Raw genomic sequence first — 18,445 nt, 5'->3', positions numbered from 1 at the left:
TGATTAATTTTTGTTTTTATTTACAATACTTTTTATTTTGTCAACACAGCTGGAAAATTTTAGTCGCAAACTACTTTTTCTGCAAATCCAACGGAGACTCAAACGGATTTGACCCGTTGTCCTTCACGTCCAGATCCACCTCCAGGATCACCTCGTTGCTGTCGGCCCGTCCCAAAGTCTCTAGGGGAATGTCCAACGAAACAGTGTCGCCGCCGGCATGCGCATGGTGCTCCTGCTCTTTTCTGTGCTGCGTGGTGAGAAATTCGATGTTCTCCTCGTCGGAGTCGCCCAGATCCGAATCGTCGCTGCTCCCGAGCACGTCGTCGTTGCTGCGCAGCAACAGCGGCCCGAACCCGAGAGTTGTGCCTGCAGAAGTCCCGGTCCGCGAGTCGGTCCTAGGCTCGTCCTCGTCCTCGTCCTCGCCCTCCTCGATCGTGTCCTCCAGCACAAACCGGCTCTTGGGCGGCTCGTAGTCATAAGCGTCCTCCTCGACATTCACCAGCCGCGGCACGCCGCCCCTGGTGACCACGTTGCCTCCGTGGATCGAGGCGGCCTCCAAATCGCTAAAATACGTCTCCTTCGAGTATACACTCAGGGCGCGGTTGCTGCCGTTCGAGGACCCGCCTGCACGGCTGTTTGTGAGCTTGGCGCTGCCGTTGCGGATCGTCACGCCCGGAATGTACGTCACGTTGATCACATTCGACGCCTTGGTTAGCACCGAGTTGGTCATTGTCGTGAGCGTCGACTGCGAATTTCGCCGCTGTCTCGGGCCCCCCGTGAGCTGCTCCTTGTCGTCGTCGTCCTCGTCGTCGTCCTCGTAGTAGTAGAAAAAGCCGTGTGGGTACCGTTTCTTGTACCACTTCTTGTAGAGCAGGTAAAACAGGCCGCATAGGATCAGAAACACAAACGCAGCCACACCGCCTGCAATTCCGCCCACTTTGGCCGAACTCGGCCCTTTGGACACGGCCTGCGTGCTGGACGCGGAGGTCAGGCTGGATGTGATGTTGGCACAGTACCGCGTGGGACAGGTGGTGCAGGATCCGGACGACTGGGCACACTGTTCGGTGGAGTCGCACGCGGGACACGCGGGCAGCGAGGGACACGAGACGCAGTCTGTGGAGTTGTCGGTGCGCTCTTGAAGACGCGGCACGACCTCGTAGTATATCCCGTCGTACGGGTTGTATATGTACTCCATGGATGAGGCGAGAGAAAATAAAATAATTATTTTTAGCTGGCAGGGCAGGGCGGAGGCGGGTATGTGCGACAAGGGCGCGTTTGCGCGGTTTTTCGGCTGATACGCCGTTCTAGTATAGTGGTTAGTACTCTTGTTTGTGGCACAAGCGACCCAGGTTCGATTCCTGGGGACGGCAGGTTTTATTTTTTTCCTTTTTTTTCATTTAAATATTTTCTATTTATCTATTTGATGCTGCTCATAATTCCGTAGCCGACGGTGATAATCATCACAAACATGACAAGCGAGATCGGCACACCGCGCGAGATGAACAGGCTCGTCGAGAGATAGCGTTTGCCGAGGTCGTCGGTCATGGAGATGGCGATCGAGTTCGGGAAGCCCGACATTGGCAGCGCCATGCCGACGCTCGCAATGAGCGTGATTCCGCACACGAGCAGGAACTCCTGGTCGAGCTCTTGCCCGACGGACTGGACCAGCGGAATCAGAATCAGCGCCGAGACGGTGTGCGACACAAACGTTGCAAACACCACGCAGAGCACGCCGAAGATGGCCAATATCGCGATCGGCGGGTACGTGTGGATTCTGTCGGAGAGCGAGGTGGCGATGGTGTGGAGCAGGCCGGACGAGCTGACGGCCTTGCCGAGCGCGATGCCGCCCATCGCGAGCAGGACGATCGACCAGGGGTAGTTGTTGACGTCTGTGGTGGTGAGCAGGCCTGTTCCGTAGAAAGCGATGATCGGCACGATCGAGATGATGCCAGAGGACCCGAGCCGGGACTCGAGCTGCGACTCGAGACACCACAGCACGATGGTGAGCACGGACACGAAGCAGATGTAGTACTGTTTGAGGGTGAAGGCGGCCCGAATCGGCTTGATAGGCTTGATTTTCACGGTGTTAATTTTGAACGTGAGGATCATCTCCAGCCACACAACGAAAAGCCCAATCAGACACAGAGGGATCGAGAACGAGAACCAGTTACCCCACGACGGGTGTGGGTCCAGTGCCTCGATGGCGATGATGTTCTGCGGCGACGAGATGGGCGTGCTCATGCCACCCACGTCGGACACGAGCGCAATGCCCAGCACGAGCGCCTGCGCAAAGCCAGATTCGGTCGGAATGCTCTTGAGCAGCGGGCCGATCAGCGAGTACGCGAGCACGGGCGCCGCAACGTTCGAAATCCACATCGACAGGAATAATGCCACCACCATGATGGCCAGCAAAATGCGACGCGGCGACGTGCCGGCGAAAAATAAAATGTACGACGACGCGATGCGCGCGATGTTGTACTTGGACAACGCGGCCGCGAGCGTGAACCCGCCGATCAGCAGCATGATCGTGGAGTTCCACATCGTGCCGAAGATGTAGGTGGCCGCGTCCGCGGCGTCCATCACCTCGCCCGTGTCGGCGTCCTTGAGCACGTTGCACGTGACCACGAGGAACGGCACGAGCAGCGACGTGGCAAACAGCGGGATGGCCTCTGTGGCCCATAGAATTGCGCACACGGCCACCACGGCAAGACAGTTGCCCTGCGTGCGGTCGTTGAGCGTCTTGACGCCGAGCAAGATACCGCCCGCGAGAATTGCCAGAGCGATTTTGAAAGCTGTCCAGCCGAACAGGAACTTCGGCACACCCAGCCGGAAGGGTAGCCATGAGACCTCTGTGCTGTACATCTCGACCTGGAACATGCCCTTGAGCTCTGCCTCGTCGCCCGTCAACACGTTCGAGCCCTTGGCATTGTGTTTGTCCTTCTCGATACCGATCATCTCTTTCCAGACGGTGCTGCGCTCGAAAACGATGTGTTCGCGCAAATGGCTGCGCAGAAACGCCCGAGCAGCCTCAATTGAGTCCCGCGTCACGCCAGCATACACCTCCACCAGCTCGTCGAGGTAGTCGTCGATCTTGACGAGCGTGGCAGCACTAAACACCTCGGACCGCGAGCTGAGCGACTCGACAAAGCGCTCGCGAATGTGCTGTTCCAGCACCTTGTCGAACTTCTTGCACACTTTGCTGAAGCCGATCTTGTTGAGCTCGATGAACGACTTGAGCTCCGACAGCTCAATGAACGCCTGCACAATGCGCTTTTTGTAGCTCACCTCGTGCTGGAACGAGAGGTTGAGCTCGCGGTCGCTCAGCAGCGTCGAGAACGCCGTCGTGCTCTCGAGATCGTCCTCGTCGTCGTCTCCCGCGTCGCGCTCGACATCCTTGCTGAAACGGTCCAGTCTGTCGTTGGTCTTGACCCTCTGTAAATCGTCCTGAGTCTCTTTGTAGTAATGCAAATCCTTGAGCAGCCGGTCGATCTCGCTGAAAATCACCTTCTCCTGCGCGGTGTAGAAACGGTCGATCTTGCGCAGCTCCTTCAACAGAGCCGTCTCAAACACCTTGGTCGGCGAAACCTTGTCCAGATCGACCTTTGCCAGGTCTAACGTCTCCTGCTCCGAAATCGACTCGAGCTCGAGAGTCTCGGTCGTTGCCTCCTCCTTCTTGCGCCTCAACGAGCCCATCTTGTCCATGAGCGACACCTTCCACTTGGCGGCCCCAGAAAGCTCCAGCCCGGCCAGATTTGACCGCACGTCGTTGTCCGACGTTTGCGACGTGGCCAGCTTCGAGGACGCCGTGTTGGAGTTGTCATTCTCCAGCACGAGCTCCTGTAGCTCGTAGATAAGCTTCTTGAGCGCCGAATACGCCAGATAGTGCTCCTTCCACTCAGGGACGGCGTTGAACTGCAACGAGTGCGAAAACTTCATGGCGCAGGACTTGGCACTAAAACTGAAATGGAAACTGGTCACACGAGCAACGGTTTTATGAAGGCGGGTAAAAAAAAAAAAAATTGGAATTGGCTGCCCACGTGTGTGTGTAATTAATTAATCGATCAACCGATTGATTAGATTTTGCGCCGCGTCGCCAGAACATAAGTCGATTCGTTATATAAGCCGTTACGTAACAGGCATAGCCAGCCCTAGTACTCGTAGTTGTCGCCCTTCTGCATCGGCATCGGAGAATACACCTGCTGCATGTACTGCTGCTGGTAGCGCATCTGGTAGTCCGGGTCCATCGGGCTTTGCAGGTTCGCAAGGTGCTGCGAGTGCTTCTTGCGCGGCTTCTCCTCCTCGCGGGGCACAATGTCGATGAGAAAATCAAACATGTCGCTTTTTTGCAGCGCCGCCGCGATGTCGGACTTCTGCAGCGTTCTGCGTTTGTGCTCCTCGGCGTGGATCCACGCCCGCATCGTCAGTTCGGTGATGAAGATGTCGCAGCCCTTTGCGAACAGGATCGGCGCCTCTGCAGAGATCATCTTGACCTCCTCGTCGGTCTTCATCACTTTCTTGATCCGCGCCAGCGGGAGCTGGTGGTTCTTGAAGTCGTGGTTATCGTGCTCGATCGAATTGATGGTTTCCTGCCAGTATTGCATCATCATGTTTTTGTACTTGCCGCTCAGGCCTTGTCCAACGTTGCTGAACGCGCCAGACGGCCCTCCGAACTCGTCCGAATCGTCCTCTGCGTCGTTCTCTTGCTCGTTGTCCACCTCGCCGTTCTCGGGCGAGAGCTCTTCTTCCAGATCATCCGAAACGCCTATGCCCTCCTCGTCTAGGTGGGCCGGCATCTCGCTGTAGCGAGCCATGGCGTACTGCTGATCTCCAAATTCCTCGAAGGCCATCAAGAGGTGAGAATGGGTGTTTTTAGGAATATTTTGCAATTATTTCAAATTAATTATTTCCGTTTCAATGCCCAATCCGTTCCAGTCGTTTTCGTCTGTGCGCCCAAAACAACACAAACAGACGTTCGACGAGCTCTACGGCGAGCCGGAGAACTTCCTGGAGCTCGAGGTGGTCAACCCGGTCACCCACGGCAACAAGACGACCAATATGTACACCGACTACGAGATCGTGTGCCGTACCAACATCCCCGCGTTCAAGAAAAAGTACTCGCGGGTGCGCAGGCGGTTCAGCGAGTTCGACGCGTTCCGCAAGATCCTCCAGCAGGAAACCACCCGCGTGGTTATCCCGAAACTGCCGGACAAGTCGCTTCTCAATTACAACAACCGGTTCAACGACGACTTCATAGAGGAGCGCAGACAGGGCCTGGAGCGGTTCCTGAACATCGTGGCGGGCCATCCGCTGCTGCAGACTGGCAGTCCGACGCTCATCAGATTTATCCAGGACGAGAAGTGGAGATAGGGTGCGGTTGATCGCTCCCAAAGGCAATTTCTAGGTGGGGTGCGCACTGACCCTGAGGCGGCCGCAACGCCATATCCTTCATTACATAATTAGCAAAGATGACCGCATAACGAACTATCGAATGATACTATCGAATAATACTTCTGAATAATCTACCGAGTAATACCCATTACTCTGGAATAATACTTAGTTACATCGAACATTTTCTAAGAAAATCTTTATCCATTGCCCCTCAATTGCTATGGCCTCCCAATTAAAACTGGGACAATTAATTAATCGAAGCACCAAACTAGTTTCTCTCAGATATTCTTCATATCTTGCTCCTAAACCAACTTTAAGCTACAGACCAGCTCTTTGCCGTCCTATCATAAACAATAAAATGAGACTAGTCACTATCTCCAACTCCATCAAGGACGCCCTGACTAAGAGCGAGGTGGTCCCAACAGTGATCCACTCCGATTCCTTCACTCCTAAAGGCTTTCTGATCATCTCCTACGGCCAGGACAAGGAAGTCGCCATGGGAAACACTCTTTCGGTGAAGGACACTCAACACAGACCGGACTTCGCCTTTACACTCAACCTTTCAAAAGACACTGACCCGGACTTTTCGATTTCGAGCTCCGACAGATTTACTTTGGTGCTCACTGATCCAGACGCACCAACAAAGGGCGATGAAAAGTGGTCAGAGTTCTGCCACTACGTTGTGAAGAATATAAAGCTTAACGACTTCGACCCTAACAAATCGGTTGACATATCCCAAATAGAGGAGCAATTGACCACGTCGAACCTCAATGGCGAAGACCTCGTCCCCTACATGGGCCCTGGTCCTCCACCAAAAACAGGCAAGCACAGATACGTGTTTCTGCTGTACAAGCAGAAACCAGGGGTTGAGCCGGAAGCTCCAGCAGATCGCCCTTGTTGGGGCACGGGTGTCCCCGGTTGGGGTGCCGAAGAATGGAGCCAGAAAAACGAGCTTCAATTGCTTGCTGTCAACTTCTTCTACGCACAGAACGAAGAGCAATGATTACGTAAGCGCGGCACGTATTTTTTATGTGGTTAGGCCTGGAAGCGGGACTAATATATGGTATTGAGCATACAAACACGACTGCCAAAGCTGTCCGGAATAGATGGCCGTAGTGTGTAGGGTGCTGGGGGCGCCGGTTGCGGAAAGAGAGGGTGTCATGAGCGGTATCGAATCCGGGGTACTTACAAAACCACACCCCCCTTTCTATTTTCCCCCGCCGATTTAATGCCGTGTGCGAATTTTGCGAGACGGGGTTTTTTTCGCACCCCCTAGTGGCTGTAGAACGCACTCCGGAAAGAGATGGAACAGAGCTACATGAGCTGTCGTTCGCCGGAACGCACAAGGGCAATGACGAGCACGGAGATGCCAGCTGCATACGACTGGCAACGGAGACGGAGTCCAGACACGGAATTTTTTCGCGGCCAATCATGACCCGGCAAAACAGCGGGGGTGTCGGTACAGCGAGTGGGGTGTCTAAAACGGGGTATTTCATGCAGGATGGAACTTTTTAGCCCGTTGTGATTGGGTGTCTGGATATGCCGCAGACGTATATCGACGTCCACTTCTCAGGAATTTATATCGCTGGAAATCCATCTCGTTTGCAAAAACAGCGCCAACCATGATGTCTATTTCGAGAGTTGCTGCTTTGAGAAACCAATTTGCTCGGCTAGCCAAGCCCGCTGTTGTCCAGCAGGTCTTCAGACACTCTACTGCCTCTGCTCCAACCATCCCAAAGACCCAGATGGGATGTGTTTTTGAAACCAACGGTGGTCCAATTGAGTACAAGGAGATCCCTGTTCCAAAGCCAAAGCCTAACGAGATTTTGGTCCACGTCAAGTACTCTGGTGTGTGCCACACTGACTTGCACGCCTGGAAGGGTGACTGGCCACTGCCTGTCAAACTCCCACTTGTGGGTGGTCACGAGGGTGCCGGTGTTGTCGTTGCCAAGGGTGAGAACGTTAAAAACTTCGAGATCGGCGACTTGGCCGGTATCAAGTGGCTGAACGGCTCGTGTATGGGTTGTGAGTTCTGTCAACAGGGTGCCGAACCAAACTGTCCAGACGCTGACCTGTCCGGTTACACGCACGACGGTTCTTTCCAACAATACGCCACTGCTGACGCTGTCCAGGCCGCTAAGCTGCCTCCTGGAACTGACCTCGCTGCTGTTGCTCCTATTTTGTGTGCTGGTGTCACTGTTTACAAGGCCTTGAAGACTGCTGCTCTGCGTCCAGGACAGATCGTTGCCATTTCCGGTGCCGCCGGTGGATTGGGTTCTCTTGCCGTTCAATACGCTGTCGCCATGGGCCTGAGAGTTCTGGGTATTGACGGTGGTGAGCAAAAGGGCGAGTTCATCAAGAAGCTCGGTGCCGAATTCTACGTCGACTTCACCAAGGAGAAGGACATTGTGTCTGCCATCCAGAAGATCACCAACGGCGGTCCACACGGTGTCATCAACGTTTCTGTCTCTCCAGCTGCTATCTCCCAGTCTTGTCAATACGTGAGAACCCTCGGTAAGGTTGTTCTGGTCGGTCTTCCAGCCGGCGCTGTTTGCGAGTCTCCTGTCTTTGAGCACGTCGTCAAGTCCATCCAGATCAAGGGATCTTACGTTGGTAACAGACAAGACACTGCCGAGGCCGTGGACTTCTTCACCAGAGGCCTTGTCAAGTCTCCATTCCAGATTGCTGGTCTTTCCGAGCTGCCAGAGGTCTTCAAGAAGATGGAGGAGGGCAAGATCTTGGGCAGATACGTCCTTGACACTTCTAAATAGATGACTATATTCCAAACAGATTCAATAAATCAGAAGGTAAATAAATGCCCCGGGCCAAAAATTAAATCATTTGAAATAAATAATTGTTCGAAATAAATCATTTAAATTAAATCATTTCTTGAACCACTGTGTTATTTATACCATTGCCTCACACCCTTTAATTCTTCCCTCCCATCCAATTGCAATGAATACAGACGTGGAGTTTTGGGAATTCCGCAAGCTGCATGACAAAAACGACACCTTGCTGGACAAAGTCGAAAAACAGTGTTTTCGATACGCCCTGCCCAATTTGCCGCTGTGGGGCCCGCTGGCGCCCGCGCACGACTGCACCACGCTGCGCGCGCTCATGGGCTTTGCGCAGTCGTACGTCGGCGCCGCGCTGATCATGCGCATCCCCCGGCTCAGAGGCCTGCCTGCTTTCCGTCGCTACTCGTCGTCACTCGCCCGCATAGTGCTCGGGTCTGCCTTCTTTCTCGGCGGCTCACACGAGCTCAGCTATGCGTGGAGGCCGTACGAAAACCCGCTCTACGTGGAAACCTGTCTTGCAAGAGACAAGGCCATGCAGGACGGCGAGGAGAGCACGTACTGGCTGGGCCCGAAAAACTACATGCCCATGACCATCTCGCAATACTTTGACCTGATCTGGATGCAGTATCTGACGCGTGCTGACGTCGAGAAGGTGATGCGGTCCAAAATTATGGCCAAGTTCAACCAGTATCACGAGAAATATGCCGAGTCGCTCAGAGACGCAGCCACACTGGGCTCGCGTGTGCAGCGAGTGATCGACCAGCCGGCGCCTAAACACGCCATCAGCAAGGACGAGGTCAGCTCGATCATTGGTGCGTTCCACACGGACGAGGACCTCACCGACCCAGACGTGGTGGAAAAATACTGGTTCGAAAACCACCCCTGGATCAAACTCCAGGTGCTCACCAATACCATGTACCTGGCGTCCAACATTCCGCGCGTGGCGCAGCCGAAGAACAAACAGACAGAACAGCTAGAACAGCCAGAGCAGTCAGAACAACTAGATGAACCAAAAGACGCAAAACTACTGTCTCAAAATAACGAATAACTGTATAACGGATCTATAATCTATTAGAACCTTCTGTTTCCCAATGGCGCAGAGTTGCTACCAGAAAAGCCTCTCGAGCCGCCTCTTCCTCCACGGCCACCTCTGCCATAGCCACCACGGCCTCTACCGTATCCTCCGCGGCCTCTACCATAGCCGTATCCATTGCCTCTGTTGCCCTTCTTGTCCAAAGCTTGCAATTGCGGAGGAATCTCCTGCTTGGCCTCTCTCAAAATGGTGATGAGGTCGTGGGCCTGGCCGGAGTTGCCGTCCGTGAACATCGTGATGGCCGTTCCTTTCTCGCCAGCACGTCCCGTTCTTCCAATACGGTGGACGTAGTCCTCGACGTTGCCCGGCATGTCGTGGTTGATCACCGTGGTGACTCCCTTGACGTCTAATACGTTAGTTTACGAATACCAAGTGCTTTCCGCCCAACTCGAATATATTTCTATACCAAAGTGTAGCCAAGCGAAAAGCGGCATGGGGCGATTCCCATGCGAAAAACTTACCAATACCTCTGGCAGCCACGTCCGTGGCCACCATAATAGGTGACCGTCCGGACCTGAACTCGCTCAGAACCCAATCTCTCTCCCTTTGCTCCTTGTCGCCATGAATAGCCAACGCTGGCCAGCCCTCGCTCCGCATGTACGCAGTGATCTCGTCGCACGTTCTCTTGGTCGAGGCAAAGACAATCACCTTAGCCTGTGGGTCCTGCATGGCAGTCTCCAGGTGCTTGGCAAGCTTGTCTCTCTTCTCGTACTCGGAACACACGTCGATGATCTGCTTGATGTTGTGCGAGGCGGCCAGGTCCAAAGACCCAATGTTGACCTGGATGTAGTCGTTCAGGTAGTCTCTGGCCAGGGTCTGGACGCTCTTCGGCCAGGTGGCAGACCACATCAGCGTCTGTCTATCGGGACGGATCTGGTCGACAATCTTGCGGATCTGGGGCTCGAATCCCATGTCCAGCATTCTGTCGGCCTCGTCCAGAACCAAATACGTCACACGCTTGAGGTTTGTCCGGCCGGAGTCCAGCATGTCCAGAAGACGACCAGGAGTGGCAATACAGATTTCAGCTCCTCTGGCAAGGTCTCTGATCTGCTGGCCCTTCGGCACTCCACCGTAGACACAGGTGTTTCTGATTCTGGAGGAGCGTCCGAACTTGGAGCACTCCTTCTGAATCTGCACAGCCAGCTCTCTCGTTGGGGCCAAAACCAAACAGATAGGACCATCGCCAGGTTGCAAAAGGGGCTGGGCATTGATATGCACGATAGCCGGCAAACAGTACGACAGGGTCTTTCCAGAACCAGTCGAAGCAATTCCCACCATATCGCGTCCGGAAAGGGCCATTGGCCATCCCTGACACTGGATGGCGGTAGGATTAGGGAATCCCTGCGCCTTCACCTCCTTCAAAACGTAGTCTGGGAACCCAGCCTCGTCGAACGAAGTGATAGGTCTAGGGATGTCTCTTCCATACACCGTCATATCGTGCTCCTTTCTAAACGCAGCCACCTCATCTTCCGACCGCGAAGCAACCGCCTCTGCCTCTTTGTAAAAATTCTTTTCGAACTTGGGCAAAGTTTCCAGATCGAAATTAGGCTTGGTCAAATTTGCACCAAGCTCGTAATCGTCTCTGCGTCCATAGTTGCCATTGCGATCGTCTCTGCCAAACCTACTTCTATCTCCACCGCCATAAGTCCGGTAGCTATTTCTATTGTTGTTAGTATACGACATGTTAAAGGGGATAATTTTGTTTTAGATAAAAAAATTTGATAAAAAAATTATTTCTTATTGTAAAAAAATTTTACTTACCCGGAGCTGGAAAAGAAATAACAGCTACCATATCTAAGTCATCGTTAAAAATACAAGTTTGGCCTCTAATTCACCATGTAGCCTCCAAAATCACCTCCTCATGGCTCCTCGGTGCCGTAGTCTCTGGAACTGATTTTTTCCCCAAAAACGTCCTCCACATGGGTGCAAAGATCCACCAGATCGTCCAGCCCCTTGTGCAGCGCCTCAACAGCGCTCATGCCGCCGTACGTCTGAATTCTAATATTCATCTTGCTCTCTGCCGGGTGCGGAATCGAGTATCCGCAGAATTCAACCTCTGGATTCTTCATTATCATGTACCGCAGCGCATTCCCCAAAGTATGGTCCTCGTCGCTGATCTGAAACGATGCCGCCGTGCCGTCGGGCGTGGAGCCGGGTAGCAACTTGATTTTCTCGGTATCCACCTCGTCCTGGCTCATGGTCTCGTCTACCACGTCCTCCATCGGTGCGTCTGACATGATGAAAATTCGAAAAAAATATTTATCCAAAAAAATATTATACAGATCGGGTTACGGCACTGTTCCACAATAACGCTCCTGCTGGCCACGCAACAAGACTGCACCAGCCGGACACACCCCCGCTGAGCCAATTGAACCAGTGCCCTGTTGTCCCCATAACGCCAACCGTTCCCAGCCCGCCACCGTTGGCTGTACCTTAGTAATCGCTTATCTCATCACCCTAAACTTGCTCCTGCAAGCCAAAACAAAACATTTTACGTAAAATTGGCTTTGTGCAAGAATTACTGATACTAGCAAAGGGTCCCTGTTTATGCCGATGATCTACTCATCCCAGCAACCTGACCCTGGACACGGCACCCAGACAGACTCTTTAAATGGCAAGACCGGCAGCAAGCACAACCCTGCGCCCGATGAGGCCTCCTTCAATTTTGCCAATAGACGGGACTCCCTGCTGACGGGCTCGTCTGGCGTGCCCAACGATTATTACCAACCCACTAATCCGACCGTTGGGGCTGAGCAAATGCACAACAACTCGATTTCAGGCTTGTTTCCCCGCCAGGACAGCATTTTCTTCCCCCGGTTCTCGTTCGACTCGAATGCCCCACCGGGCAGTTTCAGCGCGGCCTCCCAGCAACAGCCGCCGGAGGGCTTCCCGTACAGCGACATTCAGCGGGAATACTCGTTTGCGTATCCTCCGGGAAGTCACAACGGCTCGATGCAGAACTTCATGCAGCCCTATTCGTCCGAGCGGGCCATCAATCCTGGCTCCGCCGACAACGTCTACGGCAGACGGCCGAGTGAGCAGCTGGAGCCGTTCATGACTCCACAGCAGCAGCAACAACAGCAACAGCAGGCACAGCTTGCGTCGCACCAGGCCCAGTACCAGCTTCCGCAAGCAGGCACGGCCTCCAGAAGCAACAGCCACTTTTTCAGGCGATTCCCGTCGATCAGCCAGCCCAACAGCGATATTCCTGTTGGGGACGTGGACAGCTTTCTCAAACGGGACAGTGTGAACAAGATATTCGACCAGAACAGCGATCTGTTGGATAGTATTCCTTATCAGGACCAGCAGCAGCAGCAGCAGCCACAGGGCCAGCAACATTACCAGCCTGGACACTCAAGGCCTGGCAGCATGTACTCGAGCGCGCCGGTGCTTCCAATACCGACCCGCATGGTTACAGACCCTACAAAGGGCGGCGCGCAGGGTTTCCAGAAATCCCAGCACGTTGGCCAGTCTGTCCCGCCTGAGGAGGTCAAGAAAGACGGCGACGACGCCACGGCAAGAAAGCGGCCGGATACTTATCCTACAGAGTCACCAAATACGGGCGTGTCGATGGACAGCGCGATGTCGCCTGCTAGCAAGAAAGCACACATCCAGCCCTCGGCGAACCTGGTGCCGGTGGCTCCCCAGATGAAGCCAGAGTACGGCAGCATGGGCAATCTTGTTCCTGCAAACCAGGCCCTGCACACAGAAGACGGACGGCCGCTGATCGGGGCCACGAAGGTGGACCAATTGATGCTGGTTATCCAGGCGCGCAAGAAGGGATTAACCGGGGACATCAGACAGGCCGAGGACGGCACGATCTTGGAGGAGGTCGGGCCACGGGCCACAAACAACTCGGTGTTGCCGAACCCGGTGGAACTGGTGGGCGGAGTGGAAAAGCCTAACATAAGGGGCCACAAACAGCACCAGTGCCAGTACTGCTACAAGAAGTTCACGCAGTCGACTCATCTGGAGGTGCACATTCGGTCGCACATCGGACTGAAGCCATACGAGTGCTCTTTCTGCCACAAGCGGTTTACGCAGGGAGGAAATTTGAGGACGCATCTACGGCTGCACACGGGAGAAAAACCGTTCAAATGCGAGGTCTGCGACAAGTCGTTCTCGAGAAAGGGGAATCTACAGGCACACATGCTGACTCACAACAATCTGCGGCCTTTTGTGTGCAAGTTCGACAACTGCAACAAGAGTTTCACCCAGCTCGGTAACCTCAAGGCGCACCAGAACAGGTTCCACATGAAAACGCTGAATGAGCTGACTAACAAACTGGCGCACATCTCGTCCTCGGGAAACTCGATCGATGCGCTTCCACCCAACGAAAGAGACCTGCTGTTGTATTTCGCAGATTTATACAAAAATCTCAACAGAGGCATCCGTGGCAGGGGCAGAGGCGTCAAGAACTCGGAGTCGCTGCAGGGAACACAAGGAATTTAGGCAATGTCATGGGATATTGGCGGATGGTCACACATAGAGTGTTTTTGTATTGTAGTATAGGATTTGATTGGCAAGCTAGTTAGGTAGATTACCTAGTCAATATTAGGATTTTCGGTTGAAATCGCCGGGAGGTGCAGTAGACCAGTCGCTGTAGAAGATGTCCTCAAAGTCGTAACGTTTTGGATATCCTTGGTAGTTTGGTGGCATGCCGTTGAAGCCCTTATTAGAATGCTGGGACTGAGACACTGTGGAAAGTCCAGACGGAATGGATCCAAAAAGATCGTTGCCTGGCTGCTCTGGCTCTGGCTCCTGGTACTGGTCTGGGTACGGCTCTGGCTCCGGCGTGGTGTCTGCAGACTGCTGGTTCGAGTTCAGCATGTATGGAGGCAGGAACCGGCCGAATATCTTCATGTCGAGCTGGTCCATCGGTCCCGGCACGTACTTGTACTTTGACTGATCTGGAGGCGACATGGAAGACGGTGTAGGGTCGACTTCCAGGTCGGAGTTTCTGTTGTCTGATGAGATATTCAGGTTGATGCCTGTGGACACTCCGTCGATGAAGTTGACCCCATTGACGATGTTGTCGATCTCGGAATTTTCCATCTTGGAGTACCCATTGAACGGCTGCTGCACGTGCTCTGCAGGTCTCACGTTGGACGGAGGCAGAGGAATAAACATCGGGTCTTTTTTCTGGTCACGCTCGAACTGCGACTTGCCGACCTGTGGTGTGAGGAACTGCGAATTAGGCGGCTCATGGTTGATGGTGGCATTCGCCGTCTTGCGGTTGAGTTCCTCGAACAGCGCGTTGAGGATGTTGTAGGTTCTTCTGGCCGCCATGCTGCTGTCCTTGAGAATATCCAGCACGCGTTTGCCGCTCTCTGCGTCTCTCTTGATGGCGATGTATTCTGGGTCAAAGTCTCCGTTGGGAGTGATTGGCGGCGCAAAGTGGACGTAGTAAACCAGGCATGCGACAGAGAAAAATATTGTGTAGATGGAAAACCAGTACGATCCGCTTAGCATGTTCTTGTTGATCATGTCCTCGGCGAGCTTGACGACAATTCTGGCGACATTGATGCAATTCTTTGCTTTTTCAATACATCTGAGGTCGTTCGAGGACGTTGGTCTGTTCACATGGTCTGACGAGAGGTAGTGGATGAACGGCCTGTACAGAATGATTTTGACGTGCAAGTATGAAATGTGAAGCAATCGGTTGGCCTTCAGGTACTGGCTGGAAGGCTCGACTCCCGGCTTGAGTTCCAAGGGAAGACTATTCATCCAGTCCTGCAGGTCAATCTCCAGCTGGTAGACAATATCGTGTGTCATGAGGTCCGGCCGCCGTCCGTTTTCCACCTTGCGTGGCTTGATGGGGTACAATTTGGTGACTATCTTCTTCATGATGAAGATCAGTTGAGTGTGCGCGTTGGCTATTCCCGAACTGGAAAGACGGTCGCCCTGTTTCTCGAACCGATAGCCATCAACGGTGATATTTTCGTCGTCCAGCTCGATTGGCATGTCCTGGTCGAAATCGTCCTCGCTGATTGTCCGGGGCAATCCCAGCATCGTGTTCACATAGATGTCCATTTTGTAGATGGTCCAGAAAAGCCGTTTCCTGATTTCCAGCTCGATCGGATTGAAAGGATAGTCCAGTTTCCGATGTAGGCCTTCTCGCAGGGCAGCTCTCAGCGCTATACCGATGTACGCGTAGCATGTGGACAGTCTAGCCGAGCACTGCAAAAAGATTATAAGCATCACAATCGTCTGGATGCCGTACGTGTCTCGCGTGTCGGTGATGTCGATCAGTTTTCGCGCAGCAATGAAGTAGCGGTAGCCTTCGTCTTCGAAAAACTCGGTTTCGGGGCTTGGCTCGCCATTTTTCGACCCGTTGGTCTGCTCGTCGCTCTTCAGGAACAACGCTCCGCAGGCCATCACAGAGTACACCAGCGGCAGGAACCGTTGCTGCTTGTTGGTATACTGGCCCGGATCTGTGTCGTACAGCTCGTTTAGGTCCTCAATGAACGCTGGCCTATGGTAGAACCGGAACAGAACACACGCGTTCTCCCAAGTCTTGGTGATGAGCCGCAGGGCCACCTCGCGAGACGGGAGAATGATCTTGATCTCCTTGCCCATGCTGGATTCGTACGACCCGTCGATGCCCTGGTGGGGGCCGCAGAACTGCGACCGTTCGGACGGCGACTCGTGCGCCTTGACAGCCGTTACCGGCGGCGCCGGCTTCGACACGTTGGGCACCGGCGGCACAGGCACATCGGGCAGGCTTTCGTACTCCTCTGCGATTGCTTTGCTCGACGATTTGGAGTCGTCGCACGACTTTTCGCGCAACCTGTTCATCGCCGTGAGCAACTTCATCGGGTTGATAGGCTTCGGGTTGTCGTTCAAGTCGGTCAGTTTGATATCGGGCAACAGTCTGTGCAAGATGTCGTCGTACAATTTGAGTCTGTCGGTCAATCTGGCCATCATCTCCACATTATTGGCAGGCAGGCTGGAGTGTTGCGAGCTCGCCACCGTGCCTGAATGGGGCCCCACGCTGCTGGCGGCGGCCTTCTTCTTAGTCCTGCTCGGCTGGTCGTACGTGCATTCGTAGCTATAAACCGTGCAATGGATACAGGGCTGATCACCTGAACATTTGATTTTCAGTTTTCGACAACGGTCACATGCACGAACAACACGGCGCTTCTTCTGCAGAACAACTCCGGACGAGCCATCCGTACCATCCGAGCCTGCAGGCATAATTATTTTCGGAGGCGCAGAGTTGCTGGGCTTCATGAGTATTTCCCTGCCAAACTCTCTGCTTGCTTGGGTGGAGGGCCTTGAACTGGGCGACTGTGTTTGCGAGGAGGTTTCGGACAGATCCGGATTGGTTAGCTTGTGCTTGGACATCTTTACACCGGCGCTGAATTGGGTATATGCCAGATGTTAACGCCTTTTTGCATGCACTTTAAACAACAAAAGGGTACGATTTTTTTTTGACATACATAGGCTCTCTCCGTAAATAACGCGGCAGTGAAAGTTTCCAGACATCCGTGCACGGGTGATTCTTATTGTTTAGTTTTTAAATTATATAACTATATACCTATTGAAATTTTAGTGACCGTGTGGCTGTGCATTGTTCAGGCACATTGCCTTCTTGTTAAGTTGTGGCTGCATAAATAAATGTTTTCTGGGATGTTTTTGTGGTTTCCTATTCTGTCTGCGATCCGGAGTCAGGAGTGGAATCTGAGGAGTAACGGCGATGCCAAAACGCATGTGGGGGTGGAGGAGGCGAGCATGTGTGATAGTCGTGTCTGAAGTGGGGGTTCTTGCTTCTGCCTCTTCCCCATGGTCTGCCGTAGGAGCCAAAACCATAAGAGCCAAAGAAGCTGTGTGGGTGATATGGTGGTGGAGGAGGTGGAGGATGGTGGTGACCACGCACTCCAAATGCGCCTTCAGCAAAATGGTGTGACGGAGGCGGAGGAGGCGGTGGGAATCCCCACGGTCCAAATTCTTCGTACTCGCCAAAAGGACTAAATTCGCGCCCAAGTTTTCTGAATTTTCTCTTTGAGTGATGGCGGCGTTTCTGTTTGTGGGCCTTCTTCCCGCGGTCGGTGTCTTTGCCGGCCACACCAGCCTCCTCTCTTTTCTCCTCCAGGATCTCTGCCAGCTTGGCGATCACAGCAATAAGTTCCTCTTCTGAGGCCTTCTCCAAGTCGATTGTAATAATTTCTTTCTCGGTCATCATAAGTGACATTAAGGCAAAAACCGTCGGTATTTATACTTTGCAGACGGACGCACGGGGATTGCAAATTTGTAGGGGCTTAGCATGTTGGAATCCCGAAACAATAGTTTGGTCACACATAAAAGCAGATCAGTCACCGAGGTGTATGCAGAGTGTGCATATTTTGAATCCCGGGTGAATTTTGCTGAATCCCGTGTTTCATACCGACAGACAGCACACAACTTTACACCAGAACGAGCAAAATTTTGGCTTCTTTTTCTGCCGCTCCAACATCCTTGCACACTCTGCTTCCGTCCGAAGATAACGGAGTTGCGGTTATTCCCAAAAGCGAGTGCGGGACAGACCCCACCTGTGCGTTGATGATCAGCGGTTCTATACCCCTCTATTTCACCCCTACGGAAGAACGGGCCGTTAACTACTAGTGACAACCAAAAAACTTGAGAGCTCTGTAACGCCCAGGCAACCTAAGATTACCCTTTCTACGTTGCCATGTTATCCCTTTCTGCCCAATCCGAGTTAAGGGAGTTTGCATCTCCGTGCCGGCATGATTTTCAAATTAAAAATAATTATTAATTCGACTACTCGTTTCTTTTTTGGTAACTTTAGTGACCTTTCTAGATCTCGACCAATTTTTGCAAAGCCGTGCATCGACATAATAAATACAGACCAAATCTCTCCTGAACTTCCGCCAGTTCCCTAAATTCTCAATCACCTATCGCTATGTTCGGAAAGCAAGACCAACAAAACAGTACCGAGACTGACGACCTCAAAGCCAAGCTCAACTACGGAGCTGAGAAGGAGAAGCAGATCATGAATGAGATTAGAAATGGCAACAAGGCCAAGAGCTTCAGCCAGCTCTTTGAGAGTAGTATTGGAGGTAACTACTTCAGTTTCAGCTACAAGAAGAACTAATAGTATTAATGGATTCGCAATGATATGATGATCATGGTACATACTGTAGAGCAGAGGCCGATGTAGTCCGGC

General features: G+C 53.0%; 13 protein-coding genes and 1 non-coding gene across 14 annotated transcripts; 7 read left to right on the top strand and 7 right to left on the bottom strand.

Annotated features, from left to right (window-relative positions):
- Window positions 1-70: 70 nt before the first annotated feature.
- Window positions 71-1,195, bottom strand: HPODL_02533 (uncharacterized protein; the record flags this gene model as incomplete). Its single annotated transcript, XM_014076841.1, has 1 exon — window positions 71-1,195. One exon carries the CDS (start codon window positions 1,193-1,195, stop codon window positions 71-73), a length of 1,125 nt encoding a protein of 374 aa, XP_013932316.1.
- A 103-nt stretch (window positions 1,196-1,298) lies between these two features.
- HPODL_05461 lies at window positions 1,299-1,370 on the top strand. Its single transcript has one exon. It is a non-coding gene; the product is annotated as a tRNA-His (tRNA).
- Window positions 1,371-1,416: 46 nt separating this feature from the next.
- On the bottom strand, window positions 1,417-3,936 carry HPODL_02532 (Inorganic phosphate transporter PHO87; the record flags this gene model as incomplete). The annotated part of the gene is made up of 1 exon (XM_014076840.1): window positions 1,417-3,936. One exon carries the CDS (start codon window positions 3,934-3,936, stop codon window positions 1,417-1,419), a length of 2,520 nt encoding a protein of 839 aa, XP_013932315.1.
- A 212-nt stretch (window positions 3,937-4,148) lies between these two features.
- Window positions 4,149-4,847, bottom strand: HPODL_02531 (Transcriptional activator HAP5; the record flags this gene model as incomplete). The annotated part of the gene is made up of 1 exon (XM_014076839.1): window positions 4,149-4,847. One exon carries the CDS (start codon window positions 4,845-4,847, stop codon window positions 4,149-4,151), a length of 699 nt encoding a protein of 232 aa, XP_013932314.1.
- A 67-nt stretch (window positions 4,848-4,914) lies between these two features.
- HPODL_02530 (Sorting nexin-3) lies at window positions 4,915-5,367 on the top strand (the record flags this gene model as incomplete). Its single annotated transcript, XM_014076838.1, has 1 exon — window positions 4,915-5,367. The coding sequence occupies one exon, from the start codon at window positions 4,915-4,917 to the stop codon at window positions 5,365-5,367; it is 453 nt and encodes a 150-aa protein (XP_013932313.1).
- A 379-nt stretch (window positions 5,368-5,746) lies between these two features.
- On the top strand, window positions 5,747-6,391 carry HPODL_02529 (Carboxypeptidase Y inhibitor, function requires acetylation by the NatB N-terminal acetyltransferase; the record flags this gene model as incomplete). The annotated part of the gene is made up of 1 exon (XM_014076837.1): window positions 5,747-6,391. The coding sequence occupies one exon, from the start codon at window positions 5,747-5,749 to the stop codon at window positions 6,389-6,391; it is 645 nt and encodes a 214-aa protein (XP_013932312.1).
- Window positions 6,392-7,010: 619 nt separating this feature from the next.
- Window positions 7,011-8,159, top strand: HPODL_02528 (Alcohol dehydrogenase 2; the record flags this gene model as incomplete). Its single annotated transcript, XM_014076836.1, has 1 exon — window positions 7,011-8,159. One exon carries the CDS (start codon window positions 7,011-7,013, stop codon window positions 8,157-8,159), a length of 1,149 nt encoding a protein of 382 aa, XP_013932311.1.
- A 184-nt stretch (window positions 8,160-8,343) lies between these two features.
- Window positions 8,344-9,234, top strand: HPODL_02527 (uncharacterized protein; the record flags this gene model as incomplete). The annotated part of the gene is made up of 1 exon (XM_014076835.1): window positions 8,344-9,234. The coding sequence occupies one exon, from the start codon at window positions 8,344-8,346 to the stop codon at window positions 9,232-9,234; it is 891 nt and encodes a 296-aa protein (XP_013932310.1).
- A 23-nt stretch (window positions 9,235-9,257) lies between these two features.
- On the bottom strand, window positions 9,258-10,962 carry HPODL_02525 (ATP-dependent RNA helicase DBP2; the record flags this gene model as incomplete). The annotated part of the gene is made up of 2 exons (XM_014076834.1): window positions 9,258-9,625; window positions 9,741-10,962. The coding sequence occupies 2 exons, from the start codon at window positions 10,960-10,962 to the stop codon at window positions 9,258-9,260; spliced, it is 1,590 nt and encodes a 529-aa protein (XP_013932309.1).
- Window positions 10,963-11,138: 176 nt separating this feature from the next.
- On the bottom strand, window positions 11,139-11,516 carry HPODL_02524 (DNA-directed RNA polymerase III subunit C19; the record flags this gene model as incomplete). The annotated part of the gene is made up of 1 exon (XM_014076833.1): window positions 11,139-11,516. The coding sequence occupies one exon, from the start codon at window positions 11,514-11,516 to the stop codon at window positions 11,139-11,141; it is 378 nt and encodes a 125-aa protein (XP_013932308.1).
- Window positions 11,517-11,826: 310 nt separating this feature from the next.
- HPODL_02523 (Asparagine-rich zinc finger protein AZF1) lies at window positions 11,827-13,731 on the top strand (the record flags this gene model as incomplete). The annotated part of the gene is made up of 1 exon (XM_014076832.1): window positions 11,827-13,731. The coding sequence occupies one exon, from the start codon at window positions 11,827-11,829 to the stop codon at window positions 13,729-13,731; it is 1,905 nt and encodes a 634-aa protein (XP_013932307.1).
- Window positions 13,732-13,833: 102 nt separating this feature from the next.
- Window positions 13,834-16,476, bottom strand: HPODL_02522 (putative transcriptional activator; the record flags this gene model as incomplete). The annotated part of the gene is made up of 1 exon (XM_014076831.1): window positions 13,834-16,476. The coding sequence occupies one exon, from the start codon at window positions 16,474-16,476 to the stop codon at window positions 13,834-13,836; it is 2,643 nt and encodes an 880-aa protein (XP_013932306.1).
- A 451-nt stretch (window positions 16,477-16,927) lies between these two features.
- HPODL_02521 (uncharacterized protein) lies at window positions 16,928-17,464 on the bottom strand (the record flags this gene model as incomplete). Its single annotated transcript, XM_014076830.1, has 1 exon — window positions 16,928-17,464. The coding sequence occupies one exon, from the start codon at window positions 17,462-17,464 to the stop codon at window positions 16,928-16,930; it is 537 nt and encodes a 178-aa protein (XP_013932305.1).
- Window positions 17,465-17,950: 486 nt separating this feature from the next.
- HPODL_05331 (uncharacterized protein) lies at window positions 17,951-18,373 on the top strand (the record flags this gene model as incomplete). Its single annotated transcript, XM_014076829.1, has 2 exons — window positions 17,951-17,985; window positions 18,154-18,373. 2 exons carry the CDS (start codon window positions 17,951-17,953, stop codon window positions 18,371-18,373), a joined length of 255 nt encoding a protein of 84 aa, XP_013932304.1.
- Between the last annotated feature and the right edge of the window lie 72 nt (window positions 18,374-18,445).

Source organism: Ogataea parapolymorpha, chromosome VII, assembly GCF_000187245.1.
Source record: "Ogataea parapolymorpha DL-1 chromosome VII, whole genome shotgun sequence".
NCBI lineage: Eukaryota > Fungi > Ascomycota > Pichiomycetes > Pichiales > Pichiaceae > Ogataea > Ogataea parapolymorpha.
This window is presented reverse-complemented; position numbering and strand designations above follow the sequence as displayed.